The sequence below is a fragment of the Oncorhynchus kisutch genome, unplaced genomic scaffold (assembly GCF_002021735.2).
Source record: "Oncorhynchus kisutch isolate 150728-3 unplaced genomic scaffold, Okis_V2 scaffold1083, whole genome shotgun sequence".
Taxonomy (NCBI): domain Eukaryota; kingdom Metazoa; phylum Chordata; class Actinopteri; order Salmoniformes; family Salmonidae; genus Oncorhynchus; species Oncorhynchus kisutch.
Window position 1 is genome coordinate 73131 of NW_022263028.1, and position 16963 is coordinate 90093.

Consider the following 16963-nt stretch of genomic DNA (forward strand, 5'->3'; position numbering starts at 1 on the left):
TCTTACTGTTCTCTCAGCGTGGGTCGACTTCCCTTACAAAGCATTGCATTATGGGTATAAAGGAACCCCACTGCTCCTAAGTTGACATGATAGAGACTTCCAGAAATGTAGTGGATAAAACTGTTCACCCCCCTGCTAGGGTGCATGTACATACTGAATCTAGAATAACATTCTCTGAATATCTGAAACAGAACCATAGAGTTTATTTTCAATATGTTTTCTTTTATTGCAAACAATATAATACAAAAGATAAGCTTCTTTTAAGACAATGGCGTGTTTTACCTAGGAAAACAAGAATTCAGTTGAATTACAAAGATGCCAACATGAGAACTAAGATATGGAATAAAGAATAAAGAACACAACTTTTTTCAAAAACCAAAAAGTATTCTGGTGATTCTATAGAAAGACTGCAGCCACAGCTCCAATAACCATGATATCCATATCTGTCAGAATGAATAAAACAACGCACAGCTTTTTCTTTTTTCCATATTTCAGATCAAGTCTGATCACAATCACAATTCATCTGTACACAACTAGATCATCAAAATAACTATTTCAACTGAAAACCTTGACAAATTATAAATAAACAAAGATGCTTAGAACAATTTGTACCACATCGAAACAGCTAACCCATCTGCAGAAGAGTTCATATTTTCTCATCTCAATTAGTCGCTGCTGAATTAAAAAGGAATAAAATGCAAAATAGTTATTACTTTTCAAATAAAATTAATTGCTAATGAATAAATTAGATGTTAAGACTGGAAGGAATAAGAGGCCAGAAGAACGACAACTGGAAGGGAGACTGCTGGGGGTCAAAGGCCACTTCCTGTATCTCTCCACAGACAGGAAGTGAGAACTCAGCTGTGGTTTCTAGGCTACACTGCTGCGCTAGCATCGCTAATGTAAAGAGTCTCTCTACTGCGCTTCAACAGGCACCAACGGCATGAAGGCAATACAAAGCATTTCTCAGTCACATCTACCAACACAGTCAGTAAGGCCCCTGGTGTAACTATATGGCACTTTCTAATGCTATTAGCATTCCCAACACAATAACTTGCGCTGATGTGTTAATTGCTAAGGCAGCAACAAGAAAATAGCGATAATTTGTCTAATTCACTGATGACATGGTCACATAATAAGTCACGACCATAAACCATTTAAACACCAACTTTGCTCAGTTCTTATAAGATCTCGTAAACAATTACAGTAAGATATGTACATGAGAATCAAAGCACAATGTATTAAAAGAGGACAGGCAGTGAGTAGGGGGACTATTTTCTTTTGACTTCCTGTTCCTGTACAAAAATACATGAGCGAGAAGTAAGGCCGCGGAGGACGTTGTTCACCTAAAGCATCTCTTCCTCATTAAACGTATAAATCCCCCGAAAGATATAGTACCAAAAGACAGTTCAGAACACATACACAGTACATACTCAAATATTTATAACAAATATATCCTCACGGAGGATTCCTCTTTTCAAAACGGAGTTTCTTTTAACATTATACCTATAAAAATATAATCCCAACTCCGAGCGTTAAAAAAGGCACTGTCGTGAGCCGTTGTTCCCAAGATAATAAATGTTCATTACTTTCAAAATGTTCTTGAATGTTTTTATATTGGCGGTGGAGGGTGTGCTGGCGTAGAGGCCTGTGGGCCCCCGAGGATTCTGGGAGATAAGAGTCTCTGGTAGGAGATGGGTTCTTATGGGACAGTCTGTGCTAAGGGCTGACCTCTAACTTCTGGACTCTCAGGGCCTGGAGAGCTGTGTGTAGACAGGCTGCTGCTCCCAGTGCTGTGGACTGTGGGTCTGGGTGGGCACCGAGGGCACTCCGGTGGGGTCGGCGATGGGGGTATACATGGGCCTCTGGCTGGGGCTCATATAGCTGCTGAAGGAATAAAGCCCTGAGCCTTGGGCACCTGCATGGCTATAATAAGAGTTGGCGCCGCCCTGGTGATCAGAATAGTCATACTGGGCGCGGGTAATGGAGGGGTAGGATGAGGCGCTGTAGTGCTGCAGGTTGAATGAACCATAGGTGACATGCTGGGGAGGGGAGCCCTGCTGCTCACTGTAGTGACTGGGGCTCAACTGCTCCGTCTTGATCTGAGTGGTTCTCCCCTGGCTCTGGCCTTGCTCTCCCCCAGTACCTCCACCTCCACTCAGGATGGAGATGGGGTGCTGCTGCTGCTGCTTGGACATCCAGCCATGGCCTCCAGCACCCACCTGGCCAATGGAGCTAGAGCTGATGCCGCGGTAGCTGCCCGTGTAGCTCGTCTGGGCGCCGTTGATGCCGGGCATGCCGGGGTGCCCGTGGGGCGGTAAGTACTGGTCGAACTCATGGACATCGAAGGCCTCGATGTTGGAGATGACGTCGCTGCTCAGCTCGCCGATATCCACGTCTCGGAAGTCGATGTTGAGCTGGCGGCCCGTGCCCTCTTGCAGGGGTCGGCCCTCACGCTTCAGGTCGGCCTTGCCCACAGCCAGGTCTGTTTTGGGGGTGGTCGGTGGTGTAGGTGGGCCCTGGGACTGGCCTGCTGGTCGGAAAACAAAGAGTTAATCTCACTGCACACCATCATGATATTATTGACACAAATGATGCAACCAGGGAGCTAATAAAGATATGCTTGGAAATTAAGAAATTGCAGATAAGATTTCGGAGTTTCCCGCCATGAAGGGAATGGTGCCATTATCTAATGTACTTTAAAGAGGAAGAGATAAGTGGGCAGAGTAAAGACAGGTGGTAGATTTGCATGATGGCTTGTAAAAAGCACAAATCATTGACAGGTGTGTTAGTTCATGAGAGCCCTAAAGGCACTGATATTCCCGTTCTGAATAGGATAGTAGAGGCATTTACAATATAAAGACATAGAACTATTTTATTTCACAGGCATAATAGTGATTCCCATTCTACTTTAACATGATTATATTATAACATGATTATATCGACCAAAAGCAAGTTTGAGTAAACCTGGTATTATCTAGAACGACAATTTAATGAATTGTTCGAATGAATATTTCTTACCTGAATGTTCACTGGGAGAATGCACTTCTCCCATGCTGGACGCGGGCGAGTCGGCTTGCTGGAGAGCTTTAAATATGTCACCGGAAGAGATGTGGGTTTGTTCGCCGTCCTCTGGCTCGCTCTGCCCGTTCTTCACGGATTTTCTCCTTCTGGGCTGGTACTTGTAGTCGGGGTGATCTTTCTTGTGCTGCACCCTCAAGCGTTCAGCCTCCTCTACGAACGGGCGCTTCTCGCCTTCGTTGAGTAATCTGGAACAAGTATCGTATTATATTACACGTTTTCGAAGTGTTGAAACAAGTACTGTAATTATTAATATTATTATTAAGATGTTATTATTATAGCCCAATATTTGAAAACTACAAATTCGAATCGAATTTATGCCCATAGTTTACACTATTGAATTGTAGCTATACACCAGACATCTTTCCAAATAACTGATTCACACTGCTATAAATTCAAGCTTTATCTAATAAGCTATTTGTGAATAGCACAATATTAGTTGATCAAATTAAAAATATCCTCAACGGCGGGGAAAAGTGATGATAAGGAGTTGTAACCTACCTCCAGAGTTTTCCCAGGGTTTTGCTGAGTTCTGCATTGTGAAGATGTGGGTACTGGTCCGCCAGTTTCCTCCGGGCGGCTTGAGCCCACACCATGAACGCGTTCATGGGTCTCTTGACATGGGGCTTGTTTTTGCTGGAGCCGTTCAGTCGGACGGGCATGGGCACCAAGGTCCAGTCGTAACCCTTCAGCACCTGAGACACCGCATCTCTGATACATACAGGGAACTTGTCTTGGTCAGCCTTCTTGAACTCGCCGAGCACGCCGTCTGGACCCAGTAAGAGATGATTATCAGACGGCCTGGTATTCTCGGTGTCGGAACCGGAGCCAGACGGGCACGGCGAGCCGACCGAATCCTCAGACATGCTGGGGCTTGGAGCGTCAGAGAAACACTTCTCCTGTTCGTCTGTCATCTTCAGGAAGGGGTCGAGTAGATTCATGCGAAAAAAATGACCGCTGAGCTAATGCAATGAATTGCTCTTGGAGGGAAAAATTCCTTCCTATCAAGACTTTAGAATCCAACTGCTGCTGTGCCCACGGGCTGCAATGAATGTCACTGAGTTCGGTGCGCAAATTGGTTGTCCAAGATGCACTCCTGCAAACTGTCAGAATGTTAATGTGAAGTCCTTTCAAAAGTCGCCTATTCAAAGCACGTTTTCTTGCGACCCGATGGAATAGGCACGCTGCAAACGCACTCTAATGTATACTTCTCTTGGAAATAAAACTATTTCTGACATAAAGTCGCAATTTAATGTTCGCGTCAAACTTCAAAGATCATTGAGAGAATTATGAATACACTTTCAGTGTGAAGCTTGTATTTATAGACTGGTCCAAGTCAGGAAGGAAGCGATTGGGTGAACATTTTTAGGAGGCGGAGACGAAATTTGACTCTGCGCTCCCCCCAATCTTCAGTCAACAACAGAGAGAGGGACATAACACCAAATAAAATATGTTAATTTGTTAAATTATTTTTACTTTTGTCGGAAAATGTTCATTTATTCAATAATTCATAATCTATTCCTTTATTATAAGCATATAATCATAGAGTCATATTGCCTAGATACTTGTTTGTGTTCATTATTGGTATATTTTACTCAAAAAACGAAATATACAAACGTTCAAATATATATTGTCTGGTATAACCACCAGTTTGTCATGTGTCCATCTTTCGATTAAAGTATTAAACATAAAAACATGACCAACTCTATTGTCTTATTCAAGTACATTTTCTTACTTTAGTGTTTGTTTTTATTTATTGTAACACTTGTATTTTCAATAGAAACAAAGTCAATTCATTCTGAAAATACATCTACGAGGATGTAGAGTTTCGTTTTGAAATGGATACTAGACTAGCTCATTTCATATGAAGAAGTACAGTTACTGAACATGATGTGGCATCTCAAATATTCAGGCAAAGAAACTGTTATACTGATGTAAATTGGCCAGGCCTATTAACCTACATAAAAAGAAAGTATCTGCTTAATATAATTCAGTAAAGCCCATAGTAGCTGTCTTGTTTTTGTGTTATCTCCTGCTGAATGCTTTCTGTAATTTGATGTGGATTGTTACACAACACCGACTGCTCTCCGTGCCACCGCACTGCAGCACCGTCTATTTTGACCAATAGGGGGAGACAACAGTCCAGAAACTCCACTGAAGGGCTGTGACGTCCCCATAATGTCAGCGGTGAGTAGACCTATAGATGATTAGAAATGAATGCTCATCTTCATAAAATAATGTTGAAAATACTTTAGAATCATAGTAAACATTATGGTCGCCCTCGCCATGTATGTAATTGTGGGTATATAGGCCTATAGTTCCATAAGTAAGAGCTACATAGGAACCGCAATGAGAGATACTTCTAAATTCACTCTCTCCGTCCGCACATATTGTATAATGAGTCAATTATTTTTTACTAATTGTTAAAGTGACACTGTATCTATATGGCATAATATAGTGTTAATTGGCAAATACATGTTTTCTTATAGGCCCTACAGCTAATAGTGTTTATCAACTTTATCTCTATCTCTCTTTTCTCTATCTCTCTTTCTCTCTCTCTCTCGCTCTATTGCGCTTTCCCTCTCAATTATAATGTTTCAATTGCAGGTGATTTCTCTCTCTCTTCCTCTCTCTTCCTCTCTCTTCCTCTCTCTCTTCCTCTCTCTTCCTCTCTCTTTCTCGCTGCTCCATTATTTGCTCATGTTAAATGTTGTTTTCAAGACTACTCGTCAATACTTTCGATTTCACTGATGTTGATTTCTCAAATGATTAAATATATATTTAGGTCGTGATCATTATTATATGGTAATACTAATTACAACAACAACACCATCAATAATAACACAAGTTAAATCATCAATAACACAAATAATCAATGCATGAGCTGCTTCACATTTCAAACTGCTGTATTATAACATTTGATTGACATGAAAAGCACAAAAGTAGGTACCACCCAAATAAATAACGCTGCCTAAATTAAACGAAACAAATGTGTCACCAGCAGTAAGGTCAACCTTGTTGGGCGAGCGCCAGAACTTGTTTGGTCTGCGACAATGGGCGCTTTGTAGAGAGGGTTCAGTCACTAATCCGGGTATTTCATTTTAGAAACCTAATCCGAATATAAAGTTCCACATACACATTTTTAAGGTTGAAATAGAATGTTATTTGTTCGATGTACTACGCAGTGCTGTTATACATTACTCAGTGACATCATACACTCTAGAATTTAGCAGAAGCAATGATGGTAATGATATGTAAATAATCATGTTAGTAATACTGATGATAATAATAATAGTAATAATAATAACAATAATGATAATAACAATGTATCATTACACAGTTCTAATAATGTGTTTACTTTTTGAGTTGTTACTGTGAGTGAGTTGTGTAGTGTGTGTAATAGTGTGTGTAATAGTGTGTGTAATAGTGTGTGTAATAGTGTGTGTAATAGTGTGTGTAGTGTGTGTAATAGTGTGTGTAATAGTGTGTGTAATAGTGTGTGTAATAGTGTGTGTAATAGTGTGTGTAATAGTGTGTGTAATAGTGTGTGTAATAGTGTGTGTAATAGTGTGTGTAATAGTGTGTGTAATAGTGTGTGTAATAGTGTGTGTAATAGTGTGTGTAATAGTGTGTGTAATAGTGTGTGTAATAGTGTGTGTAATAGTGTGTGTAGTGTGTGTAGTGTGTGTAATAGTGTGTGTAATAGTGTGTGTAATAGTGTGTGTAATAGTGTGTGTAATAGTGTGTGTAATAGTGTGTGTAATAGTGTGTGTAATAGTGTGTGTAATGATGAACAGTGAATGTTTGGGAAGGTTGTCGTGGAAATATCATGTTCAGCATAATGTGTTGGCACATGTGCTTTGTTGGGCTACTTGAAGTTTGACACCTAATAGATTGAAGATGTCTTTCTCCCAACTCTCCTTATGGTATGGCTTTTGATGTATTCAATCAAAAACATTAAGGACGTTACAAGACGAGAGAGAAACCAGTGGAGTAATGTTCATGTTTCATGTACAGTGTTTCTATTGCTTACATATTCCTGGATTACAACCAAATAATAGCATTACAATACATCTCTAATGTGGTCTACTGTATGTGTGAACACTAATCTCTAATGTGGTCTACTGTATGTGTGAACACTAATCTCTAATGTGGTCTACTGTATGTGTGAACACTAATCTCTAATGTGGTCTACTGTATATGTGAACACTAATCTCTAATGTGGTCTACTGTATGTGTGAACACTAATCTCTAATGTGGTCTACTGTATGTGTGAACACTAATCTCTAATGTGGTCTACTGTATGTGTGAACACTGATCTCTAATGTGGTCTACTGTATGTGTGAACACTAATCTCTAATGTGGTCTACTGTATGTGTGAACACTAATCTCTAATGTGGTCTACTGTATGTGTGAACACTAATCTCTAATGTGGTCTACTGTATGTGTGAACACTGATCTCTAATGTGGTCTACTGTATGTGTGAACACTAATCTCTAATGTGGTCTACTGTATATGTGAACACTAATCTCTAATGTGGTCTACTGTATGTGTGAACACTAATCTCTAATGTGGTCTACTGTATGTGTGAACACTAATCTCTAATGTGGTCTACTGTATGTGTGAACACTGATCTCTAATGTGGTCTACTGTATGTGTGAACACTAATCTCTAATGTGGTCTACTGTATGTGTGAACACTAATCTCTAATGTGGTCTACTGTATGTGTGAACACTAATCTCTAATGTGGTCTACTGTATGTGTGAACACTGATCTCTAATGTGGTCTACTGTATGTGTGAACACTAATCTCTAATGTGGTCTACTGTATGTGTGAACACTAATCTCTAATGTGGTCTACTGTATGTGTGAACACTAATCTCTAATGTGGTCTACTGTATGTGTGAACACTGATCTCTAATGTGGTCTACTGTATGTGTGAACACTAATCTCTAATGTGGTCTACTGTATGTGTGAACACTAATCTCTAATGTGGTCTACTGTATGTGTGAACACTAATCTCTAATGTGGTCTACTGTATGTGTGAACACTGATCTCTAATGTGGTCTACTGTATGTGTGAACACTAATCTCTAATGTGGTCTACTGTATGTGTGAACACTAATCTCTAATGTGGTCTACTGTATGTGTGAACACTAATCTCTAATGTGGTCTACTGTATGTGTGAACACTAATCTCTAATGTGGTCTACTGTATGTGTGAACACTAATCTCTAATGTGGTCTACTGTATGTGTGAACACTAATCTCTAATGTGGTCTACTGTATGTGTGAACACTAATCTCTAATGTGGTCTACTGTATGTGTGAACACTAATCTCTAATGTGGTCTACTGTATGTGTGAACACTAATCTCTAATGTGTTCTACTGTATGTGTGAACACTGATCTCTAATGTGGTCAACTGTATGTGTGAACACTACTTTGCTGGATCCACGGTTAATAACAACATACATAGAAACAAACTAAATTAAAGTGCTCATTGAAAATCTGAAGGTTTCGCTTCAGCAATACTGTATATGGTCCAAAAAAAGGGCAGTGTGCCAGGATACGGCCTCACCTGTGTTGCTAGGTAACCTCCAGGGGTCACGACCTGGCATTTTCATTCAAATCAACCCTGATTGGCCTGACAGCCGTACCTGTAATTACAATGCTCCGTCTCATTGGCTGACTGAAAGTGGTGTCGGCCAAGCAAGTAGGCCCTCTGTCTGTCAACTCAAGCTGGATGACATAAGCCAGAGAAACACTATACCCCCAAAATACATGTTGGGGATAAGGAGAGAATTAGATACGTTTGGGGTTAGGTTGTTTTAGTTTCATCACCAGTTGGAAAAGGTATAATTATCCTGATTTCAGAGCTCATCAAGGTAATACGACTCTAATAACTGCAGGCTTAAGCCATTACACCTCATTGTTTGTCGAGAGGTTTGTTCAACTGTTGAGATGTGATACATTCTGCAGAATGTGCACAATGCATGTCCAGGTTATTACTACAGTAAGTGGAAGGCATTTGGAATTATACTCTTCTGCTTACTAAATAGATCAGTGTATACAGTACATGTTCCTCACGGAACTATATGTCTCTGTGATGACATACTCACAGAATGTCAAGAACTATATGTCTCTGTGATGACATGCTCACAGAATGTCAATAACTATATGTCTCTGTGATGACATGCTCACAGAATGTCAAGAACTATATGTCTCTGTGATGACATGCTCACAGAATGTCAAGAACTATATGTCTCTGTGATGACATGCTCACAGAATGTCAAGAACTATATGTCTCTGTGATGACATGCTCACAGAATGTCAAGAACTATATGTCTCTGTGATGACATGCTCACAGAATGTCAAGAACTATATGTCTCTGTGATGACATGCTCACAGAATGTCAAGAACTATGGTCATACACAGGTAGGCAAACAGGCAGGTGAATCAAAACTAGGACTGAAGGCTATAACTGGTTCTCACAAACGAGCTAGGAAAAGGCTGAGTAAAGTCAAAATGAACAACACCTCACAAAGGCACAAACAGAATGAACTGAACTAAATAAGGAGCTGATGAGACCAGGTGAGTAACTAACACAGGTGAAACCAATGAACGAAAAATAAAGACAGGGCTACGTTCAAGAACACAAAGAAACAGGGCTATGTTCAAGAACACAACGAAACAGGGCTATGTTCTAGAACACAAAGAAACAGGGCTATGTTCAAGAACACAACGAAACAGAACACAAGGTTGCATAAGAAAATACATACAGAACCTTAGACATCCAGCATGAGAACAGGTTAGTAATCCACCCTCTGTACTCCTGTCAATCAATCCATCAATCAATCAAATGTATTTAAAAATAACTTTTTCACATCAATTAAGAATAAGTCATTTACAGCTGGAAGGAAAAACCTAGCTAAGTACTAGGCTCAGATGGGAGTAGTAGAGAGGGGGACAGAACTGGGAGTGTCCTCCCCTCCTTTTCTCTGGCTGGGTTGGCAGTGTTGTGCCCCCACTGACAGCCCATAGTGGTGGTGGAACTAGGGGGGTGGAGATAGCCCCTGGGGCAGGCCCAGACTGTGGTGGTGGAACCAGGGGGGTGGAGATAGCCCCTGGGCCAGGCCCAGACTGTGGTGGTGGAACTAGGGGGGTGGAGAAAGCCCCTTGGCCAGGCCCAGACTGTGGTGGTGGAACCAGGGGGGGGTGGAGAAAGCCCCTTGGCCAGGCACAGACTGTGATGCCCTGCAGACAGCCCATGGTGGTGGTGGAACCAGGGGTGTGGAGAAAGCCCCTGGGCCAGGCCCATAGTGTGGTGGTGGAACCAGAGGGGGGGGGGGGTGGAGAAAGCCCCTTGGCCAGGCCCATACTGTGGTGGTGGAACCAGGGGGGGGGGGGGGGGGGGGGGGGGTGGAGAAAGCCCCTGGGCCAGGCCCAGACTGTGGTGGTGGAACCAGGGGGGTGGAGAAAGCCCCTGGGCCAGGCCCAGACTGTGGTGGTGGAACCAGGGGGGGTGGAGAAAGCCCCTTAGCCAGGCCCAGACTGTGGTGGTGGAACCAGGGGGGGGGTGGAGAAAGCCCCTGGGCCAAGCCCAGACTGTGGTGGTGGAACCATGGGGGGTGGAGAAAGCCCCTGGGCCAGGCCCAGACTGTGGTGTTCATGCTTGGGCCACCAGCCTTTAGATACCAGTAGGCCTTGGGAAACTTCTCAGCTTGACTTCGAGCCACAGTGTCAAAAAATGTGGGGGAAACACTAGGAGTAAACTGCTAAATAATGTCTTCCACCCCTCCTCACTCTCGCAGATTCCACTGTAAATATTTGACCTGACCAGCGCTCTCTTTTTGAAGGTGGGTTTGTTTGTGTGTCTGTGCATGTGTGTGTACTGTAGTTGGATATGTTTTAGTGTGTACTGTAGGTGGATGTGTTTTAGTGTGTACTGTAGTTGGATGTATTTTAGTGTATACTGTAGTTGGATGTATTTTAGTGTGTACTGTAGGTGGGTGTGTTTTAGTGTGAAACTCATTAACAGAGTTCCTCCTTTTCCACAACAGCTAGACTTTAGCCTAGTGGGTTAACACAGTTTTTTGGCACATAGGAGACACATGTTCAAACCCCTAAGCCGTTCTCCATGTACCCGGACCATGTGACCGGAAAAACACTTGATCCTGTAAAAACACATTCATATTGTATATCCATGAGCTGTCTGAGACATCTACACCAGCCCCCTCCCATTAGTGGATCCCAGCATTCAAACCAGATAAATATCACTACTAGAATGGACAAAGCCCTCAGTCAGGATTCCCAGGGTGGTTTGAATCATATAAATACAATTTCATCACAGCACATCGACTTGAATGAGAATGACTGTTCTAGTCAGTCTACTTCTAGGATTCAAACCATCCTGGGAGTCATGACTGGGCAGTCTAGCTAGGTCACAGGGGACCTCATGAAAGAGCTGACTGAGAAGGGTTTCTAGCTGTGTGGCCAGAACCGAGGAAGAAGAGGCCAAAGGTTTGTTTGGGGTACCTGGTCCGAGACCCGTGAAGAATGAGAGGAATTCGTACAGTGATAGATGATGCGGGAGAGGTCGGGGAAGGAAAGAAGGTTCTGGACCAGCAAGAACCTTGACATCACACCTGTCTGGGACATTCCTCCACTAGTGCCAGCTGCCCAAGGCATGGCAGGGTGTAAGGATGCTATATTACTCCACTTGAACTTTTCTTCCGCCTGCTTCCACTTGTTTGCTTTACCAGAGGAGTGACTACTTTGTCATTATTCAATCGCACAACCCTTAGAGCTGTGTGTGTGCGTGTGTGTGTGGTACTGTGTGAGTGTAGGTGTGTGTGTGTGTGTGTGTGAGTGTGTGTGAGTGTGTCTGTGTGTGTGTGTGTGTGTGTGTGTGTGTGTGTGTGTGTGTGTGTGTGTGTGTGTGTGTGTGTGTGTGTGTGGTGTGTGGCACTGTGTGTGTGTGTGGCACTGTGTGTGTGTGTGGCACTGTGTGTGTGTGTGCGTGCCGGTGTGTGTGTTTGACAACCCAAATGGCAGTTACAGTGTACCTCAAGGAGCTGTCAGGGACCCGTCACGACTCCATCTTGATGGATGTTCCGTCTTTTACCAGATCAGAGGGTTTTGGGCGCACGAGATGCTGTTGATATTTTCCCGAGGGGAAGTTTAAACAGGACTGGGCCAGGGCAGAGGTTGTCCCTCTTGCTTTCTCACACCTCCCCGCCATCTCGCCTCTAATGTCTGGACCAAAGAGCTGGTTGAGACTTGGAGAAAGTTAGGTCAAAATGTCTGAAGCAATGAGCTGGCTGAGACTTAGAGAGAGGTAAATTACGTAAAATAAAATGTAATTTATCACATGGCCTAGCTTTTATTTATCATATGTGCCGAATACAACAGGTGTCGACTTTACAGTGAAATGCTGACTGACAAACCCTCCCAACGATGCACAGTTAAATAATAATAATACAAAATGAAATAGTAACGAACACAAGAGGAATACAGTGAAATACCCAAGAATGGGGATATATACAGTACCAGTACCAGATCAATGTGGATCTATATACAGTACCAGTACCAGATCAATGTGGATCTATATACAGTACCAGTACCAGATCAATGTGGATCTATATACAGTACCAGTACCAGATCAATGTGGATCTATATACAGTAACCAGTACCAGATCAATGTGGATCTATATACAGTACCAGTACCAGATCAATGTGGATCTATATACAGTACCAGTACCAGATCAATGTGGATCTATATACAGTACCAGTACCAGATCTATGTGGATCTATATACAGTACCAGTACCAGATCAATGTGGATCTATATACAGTACCAGTACCAGATCAATGTGGATCTATATACAGTACCAGTACCAGATCAATGTGGATCTATATACAGTACCAGTACCAGATCAATGTGGATCTATATACAGTACCAGTACCAGATCAATGTGGATCTATATACAGTACCAGTACCAGATCAATGTGGATCTATATACAGTACCAGTACCAGATCAATGTAGATCTATATACAGTACCAGTACCAGATCAATGTGGATCTATATACAGTACCAGTACCAGATCAATGTGGAGCTATATACAGTACCAGTACCAGATCAATGTGGATCTATATACAGTACCAGTACCAGATCAATGTGGATCTATATACAGTACCAGTACCAGATCAATGTGGATCTATATACAGTACCAGTACCAGATCAATGTGGATCTATATACAGTACCAGTACCAGATCAATGTGGATCTATATACAGTACCAGTACCAGATCAATGTGGATCTATATACAGTACCAGTACCAGATCAATGTGGATCTATATACAGTACCAGTAGCAGATCAATGTGGATCTATATACAGTACCAGTACCAGATCAATGTAGATCTATAAACAGTACCAGTACCAGATCAATGTGGAGCTATATACAGGGAGTACCAGTACAGATCAATGTGGAGCTATATACAAGGAGTACCAGTACCATTTCAATGTGGAGCTATATACAGGGAGTTCCAGTACCAGATCAATGTGGATCTATATACAGGGAGTACCAGTACCAGATCAATGTGGATCTATATACGGGGAGTACCAGTACCAGATCAATGTGGAGCTATATACACAGAGAACCAGCACTAGATCAATGTGGAGCTATATACAGGGAGTACCAGTACCAGATCAATGTGCAGAGGTACAAGGTATTTGAGGTAGATATGTATATGAAGGCAGGGTAAAGTGACTAGGCATCAGAATAGATAATAATAAGGTATTTGAGGTGCATATGTTCATGAAGGCAGGGTAAAGTGACTAGGCATCAGGATAGATAGTAATAAGGTATTTGAGGTAGATATGTAAATGAAGGCAGGGTAAAGTGACTAGGCATCAGAATAGATAATAATAAGGTATTTGAGGTACATATGTTCATGAAGGCAGGGTAATGTGACTAGGCATCAGGATAGATAATAATAAGGTATTTGAGGTAGATATGTATATGAAGGCAGGGTAAAGTGACTAGGCATCAGGATAGATAATAATAAGGTATTTGAGGTACATATGTACATGAAGGCAGGGTAATGTGACTAGGCATCAGGATAGATAATAATAAGGTATTTGAGGTAGATATGTATATGAAGGCAGCGTAAAGTGACTAGGCATCAGGATAGATAATAATAAGGTATTTGAGGTAGATTGTACATGAAGGCAGCGTAAAGTGACGAGGCATCAGGATAGATATAATAAGGTATTTGAGGTAGATATGTACATGAAGGCAGCGTAAAGTGACTAGACATCAGGATAGATAATAATAAGGTATTTGAGGTAGATATGTACATGAAGGCAGGGTAAAGTGACTAGACATCAGGATAGATAATAATAAGGTATTTGAGGTAGATATTTACATGAAGGCAGGGTAAAGTGACTAGACATCAGGATAGATAATAATAAGGTATTTGAGGTAGATATTTACATGAAGGCAGGGTAAAGTGACTAGACATCAGGATAGATAATAATAAGGTATTTGAGGTAGATATGTATATGAAGGCAGGGTAAAGTGACTAGGCATCAGGATAGATAATAATAAGAGTAAAATGAAGAACAGAGTTGCAGCAAGTGTGTGTGTGTGAGTGTACGACTGTGTATGTGTGTTTGTATTGCGTCGATATGTGTGTGCGTAGATGTAGTGCTTGTAAATGTGTTAGGGTTTTGTGTTGGTGTCAAGATGCTCTCGATGGTGCGGCTGTATAACTTTTTGAGGGTCTGAAGGCCCATGCCAAATCTTTTCAGCCTCCCAACGGGGAAGTGGGACTGCTGTGCCCTCTTCACAATTAAGTCTAATGCTTGTACCAAAAAGCTGGCTGAGACTTGAGAAATGTAGGGCCTAATGTAGATTTGACATCTGTAACACATGCCGAACCAACTATACCCATGTAGAAATATTGGACAATATTTCCATACTGAGAATGTGTAACGGTGTCCATATTAGGACATCCTCAGAAATACAGCCTAAAGTCAGCACACACATAGAGGTTAATATTGGGAGAAAGCAGAGCTGCTTTATCATCATCAGATGCATAATCGAGTCAAATTAGGAACTTTGAACAGATTCCCCTTCACAATGATCATGAGAAATCAACTAATGTCATAGGCACCTCAGCCACACACACACTGTATAGTAACCACAAGATCACCCTCTGCAACACAAAGATGAATGGTGACATGCATAATGAAGACATTTGTAATGGGTGTAGTCGTCGGATGAGGAGGAATCGGACTAAAGCGCAGCGTGGTGAGTGTTCATGACTTTTATTGAACTGAACACTCTCAACAAAAATAACAAAGTGAATACACGAAACCGAAACAGTCCTGTCAGGTGAAGAACACTAAACAGAAAACAACTACCCACAAAACATAGGTGGGAAAAAGCTACCTAAGTATGGTTCCCAATCAGAGACAACGATAGTCAGCTGTCCCTGATTGAGAACCCTACCCGGCCAAAACAAAGAAATACAAAACATAGAAAAAGAACATAGAATGCCCACCCCAAATCACACCCTGACCAAACCAAATAGAGACATAAAAGCTCTCTAAGGTCAGGGTGTGACAACATTACTTACTGCCTTGGCAATGGCAGCTATGATTTCCCCCAGATCAGACAGGTTTCACTGCAGTCCTATCACACAGCTAAAGCTCTAGAATACTTTGATCAAAGCCAACGTTTCCTGGCCTTCACCTTTCTGACTGTGCCTTATGGTAATTGCTGCCGCACACTTTCTTGTATATCTTCCCTGTCTGGCCTCCCTGTGGGATAGCGCCACTGTAATCTAGCCCTTATCTTAACCCTCCTGCCTTCAAGTTAACTGAAACCCTTGGGCACTCATTGATAGGGTATCTGTGGGAGAGGAAATGCTTGTCGAACCGGCGATACACTGGCACCAATCGTTCAGATAAACTGACGTGCCATTGGACGAGCTCCAACTTCCACCCAGTAAACTGCAGTGCTATTGGACAGGTTCCAACAGTGGGTGAGAACTACTCTTACACAGTCAAGCATAGTGCAATGTCTGACCACAAGTCTCATAGCTACCTTACTTCAACTTTTGTAATCAAGAACAAGACTGTTTGTTTCAGGAGTAGTTTTTCTGCTCTCAAGAAAGACCAATTATAGGTAAGGAAAAAACAGCACAGATCTAGCTTGTGAAAAACAGCCCAGAACTAGCTTGTGAAAAACAGCACAGATCTAGCTTGTGTGACAGCCAAACAAGCAGCCCAAAAAGCTAGCTTGTGAAAAACAGCACAGATCTAGCTAGTGAAAATCAGCACAGATCTAGCTAGTTGAAATCAGCACAGATCTAGCTAGTGAAAATCAGCACAGATCTAGCTAGTGAAAATCAGCACAGATCTAGCTAGTGAAAATCAGCACAGATCTAGCTAGTAAACTTGGAAACTTACGTTGGATAATGTGCTTCCCTTCTATTCTAAATCATATGGTTATTTTGCTCAATGCTCACAGTCATTTGCTAATACAAAATGTTGTCCATGGATTCATATGCAATGTAGTTATTTACTACCCCGGTACCCAACAGCAAACCTCTTTTGGATGGTTGATCCTTTAGTACTGAAACATGTAATTGAACCTTGAAGAGTGGGTGAGTAAATGAGTGAGTAAGCCTTCCATGCCTCCTGGTGAAATAAACTCTGCTCTGCAACAGTTGAAATGACTGTGAATGCTAATCATCAATAGCAGCATTTGATTTCTACAGCCAGGTCACTCTCTTGGCCATTTCACTGAAACCAGTAATGATGGTTGGAATGACAATGGCTCCTTTTGGCAGAGTGCTGACGACGTGTTATGACAT

At 41.9% G+C, this 16963-nt stretch overlaps 1 protein-coding gene across 2 annotated transcripts; it reads right to left on the reverse strand.

The window, feature by feature from the left end:
* Positions 1–201: 201 nt before the first annotated feature.
* LOC116364459 (transcription factor Sox-9-B-like) lies at positions 202–4376 on the reverse strand. Of its 2 annotated transcripts, none has more exons than XM_031817594.1 (3): positions 3583–4376; positions 3022–3269; positions 202–2530 (listed from the first exon to the last, which is right to left on the reverse strand). In XM_031817594.1, the coding sequence occupies exons 1-3, from the start codon at positions 4020–4022 to the stop codon at positions 1749–1751; spliced, it is 1470 nt and encodes a 489-aa protein (XP_031673454.1). In that variant the 5' UTR covers positions 4023–4376; the 3' UTR covers positions 202–1748. The 2 variants fall into 2 exon arrangements, with proteins under 2 accessions (XP_031673454.1, XP_031673453.1); XM_031817593.1 differs by having other exon boundaries at positions 202–2533.
* Positions 4377–16963: the final 12587 nt, after the last annotated feature.

Bases quoted from the DNA above. Each gene is read 5' to 3' on its own strand.
- LOC116364459 (XM_031817593.1), bottom strand. From the start codon at position 4,022: ATGAATCTACTCGACCCCTTCCTGAAGATGACAGACGAACAGGAGAAG. The intron at 3,270-3,582 runs GTAGGTTACAAC...TACTTGTTCCAG, and splicing joins ACCCTGGGAAAACTCTGGAG to ATTACTCAACGAAGGCGAGA. The intron at 2,534-3,021 runs GTAAGAAATATT...TTTTCCGACCAG, and splicing joins TTCTCCCAGTGAACATTCAG to CAGGCCAGTCCCAGGGCCCA.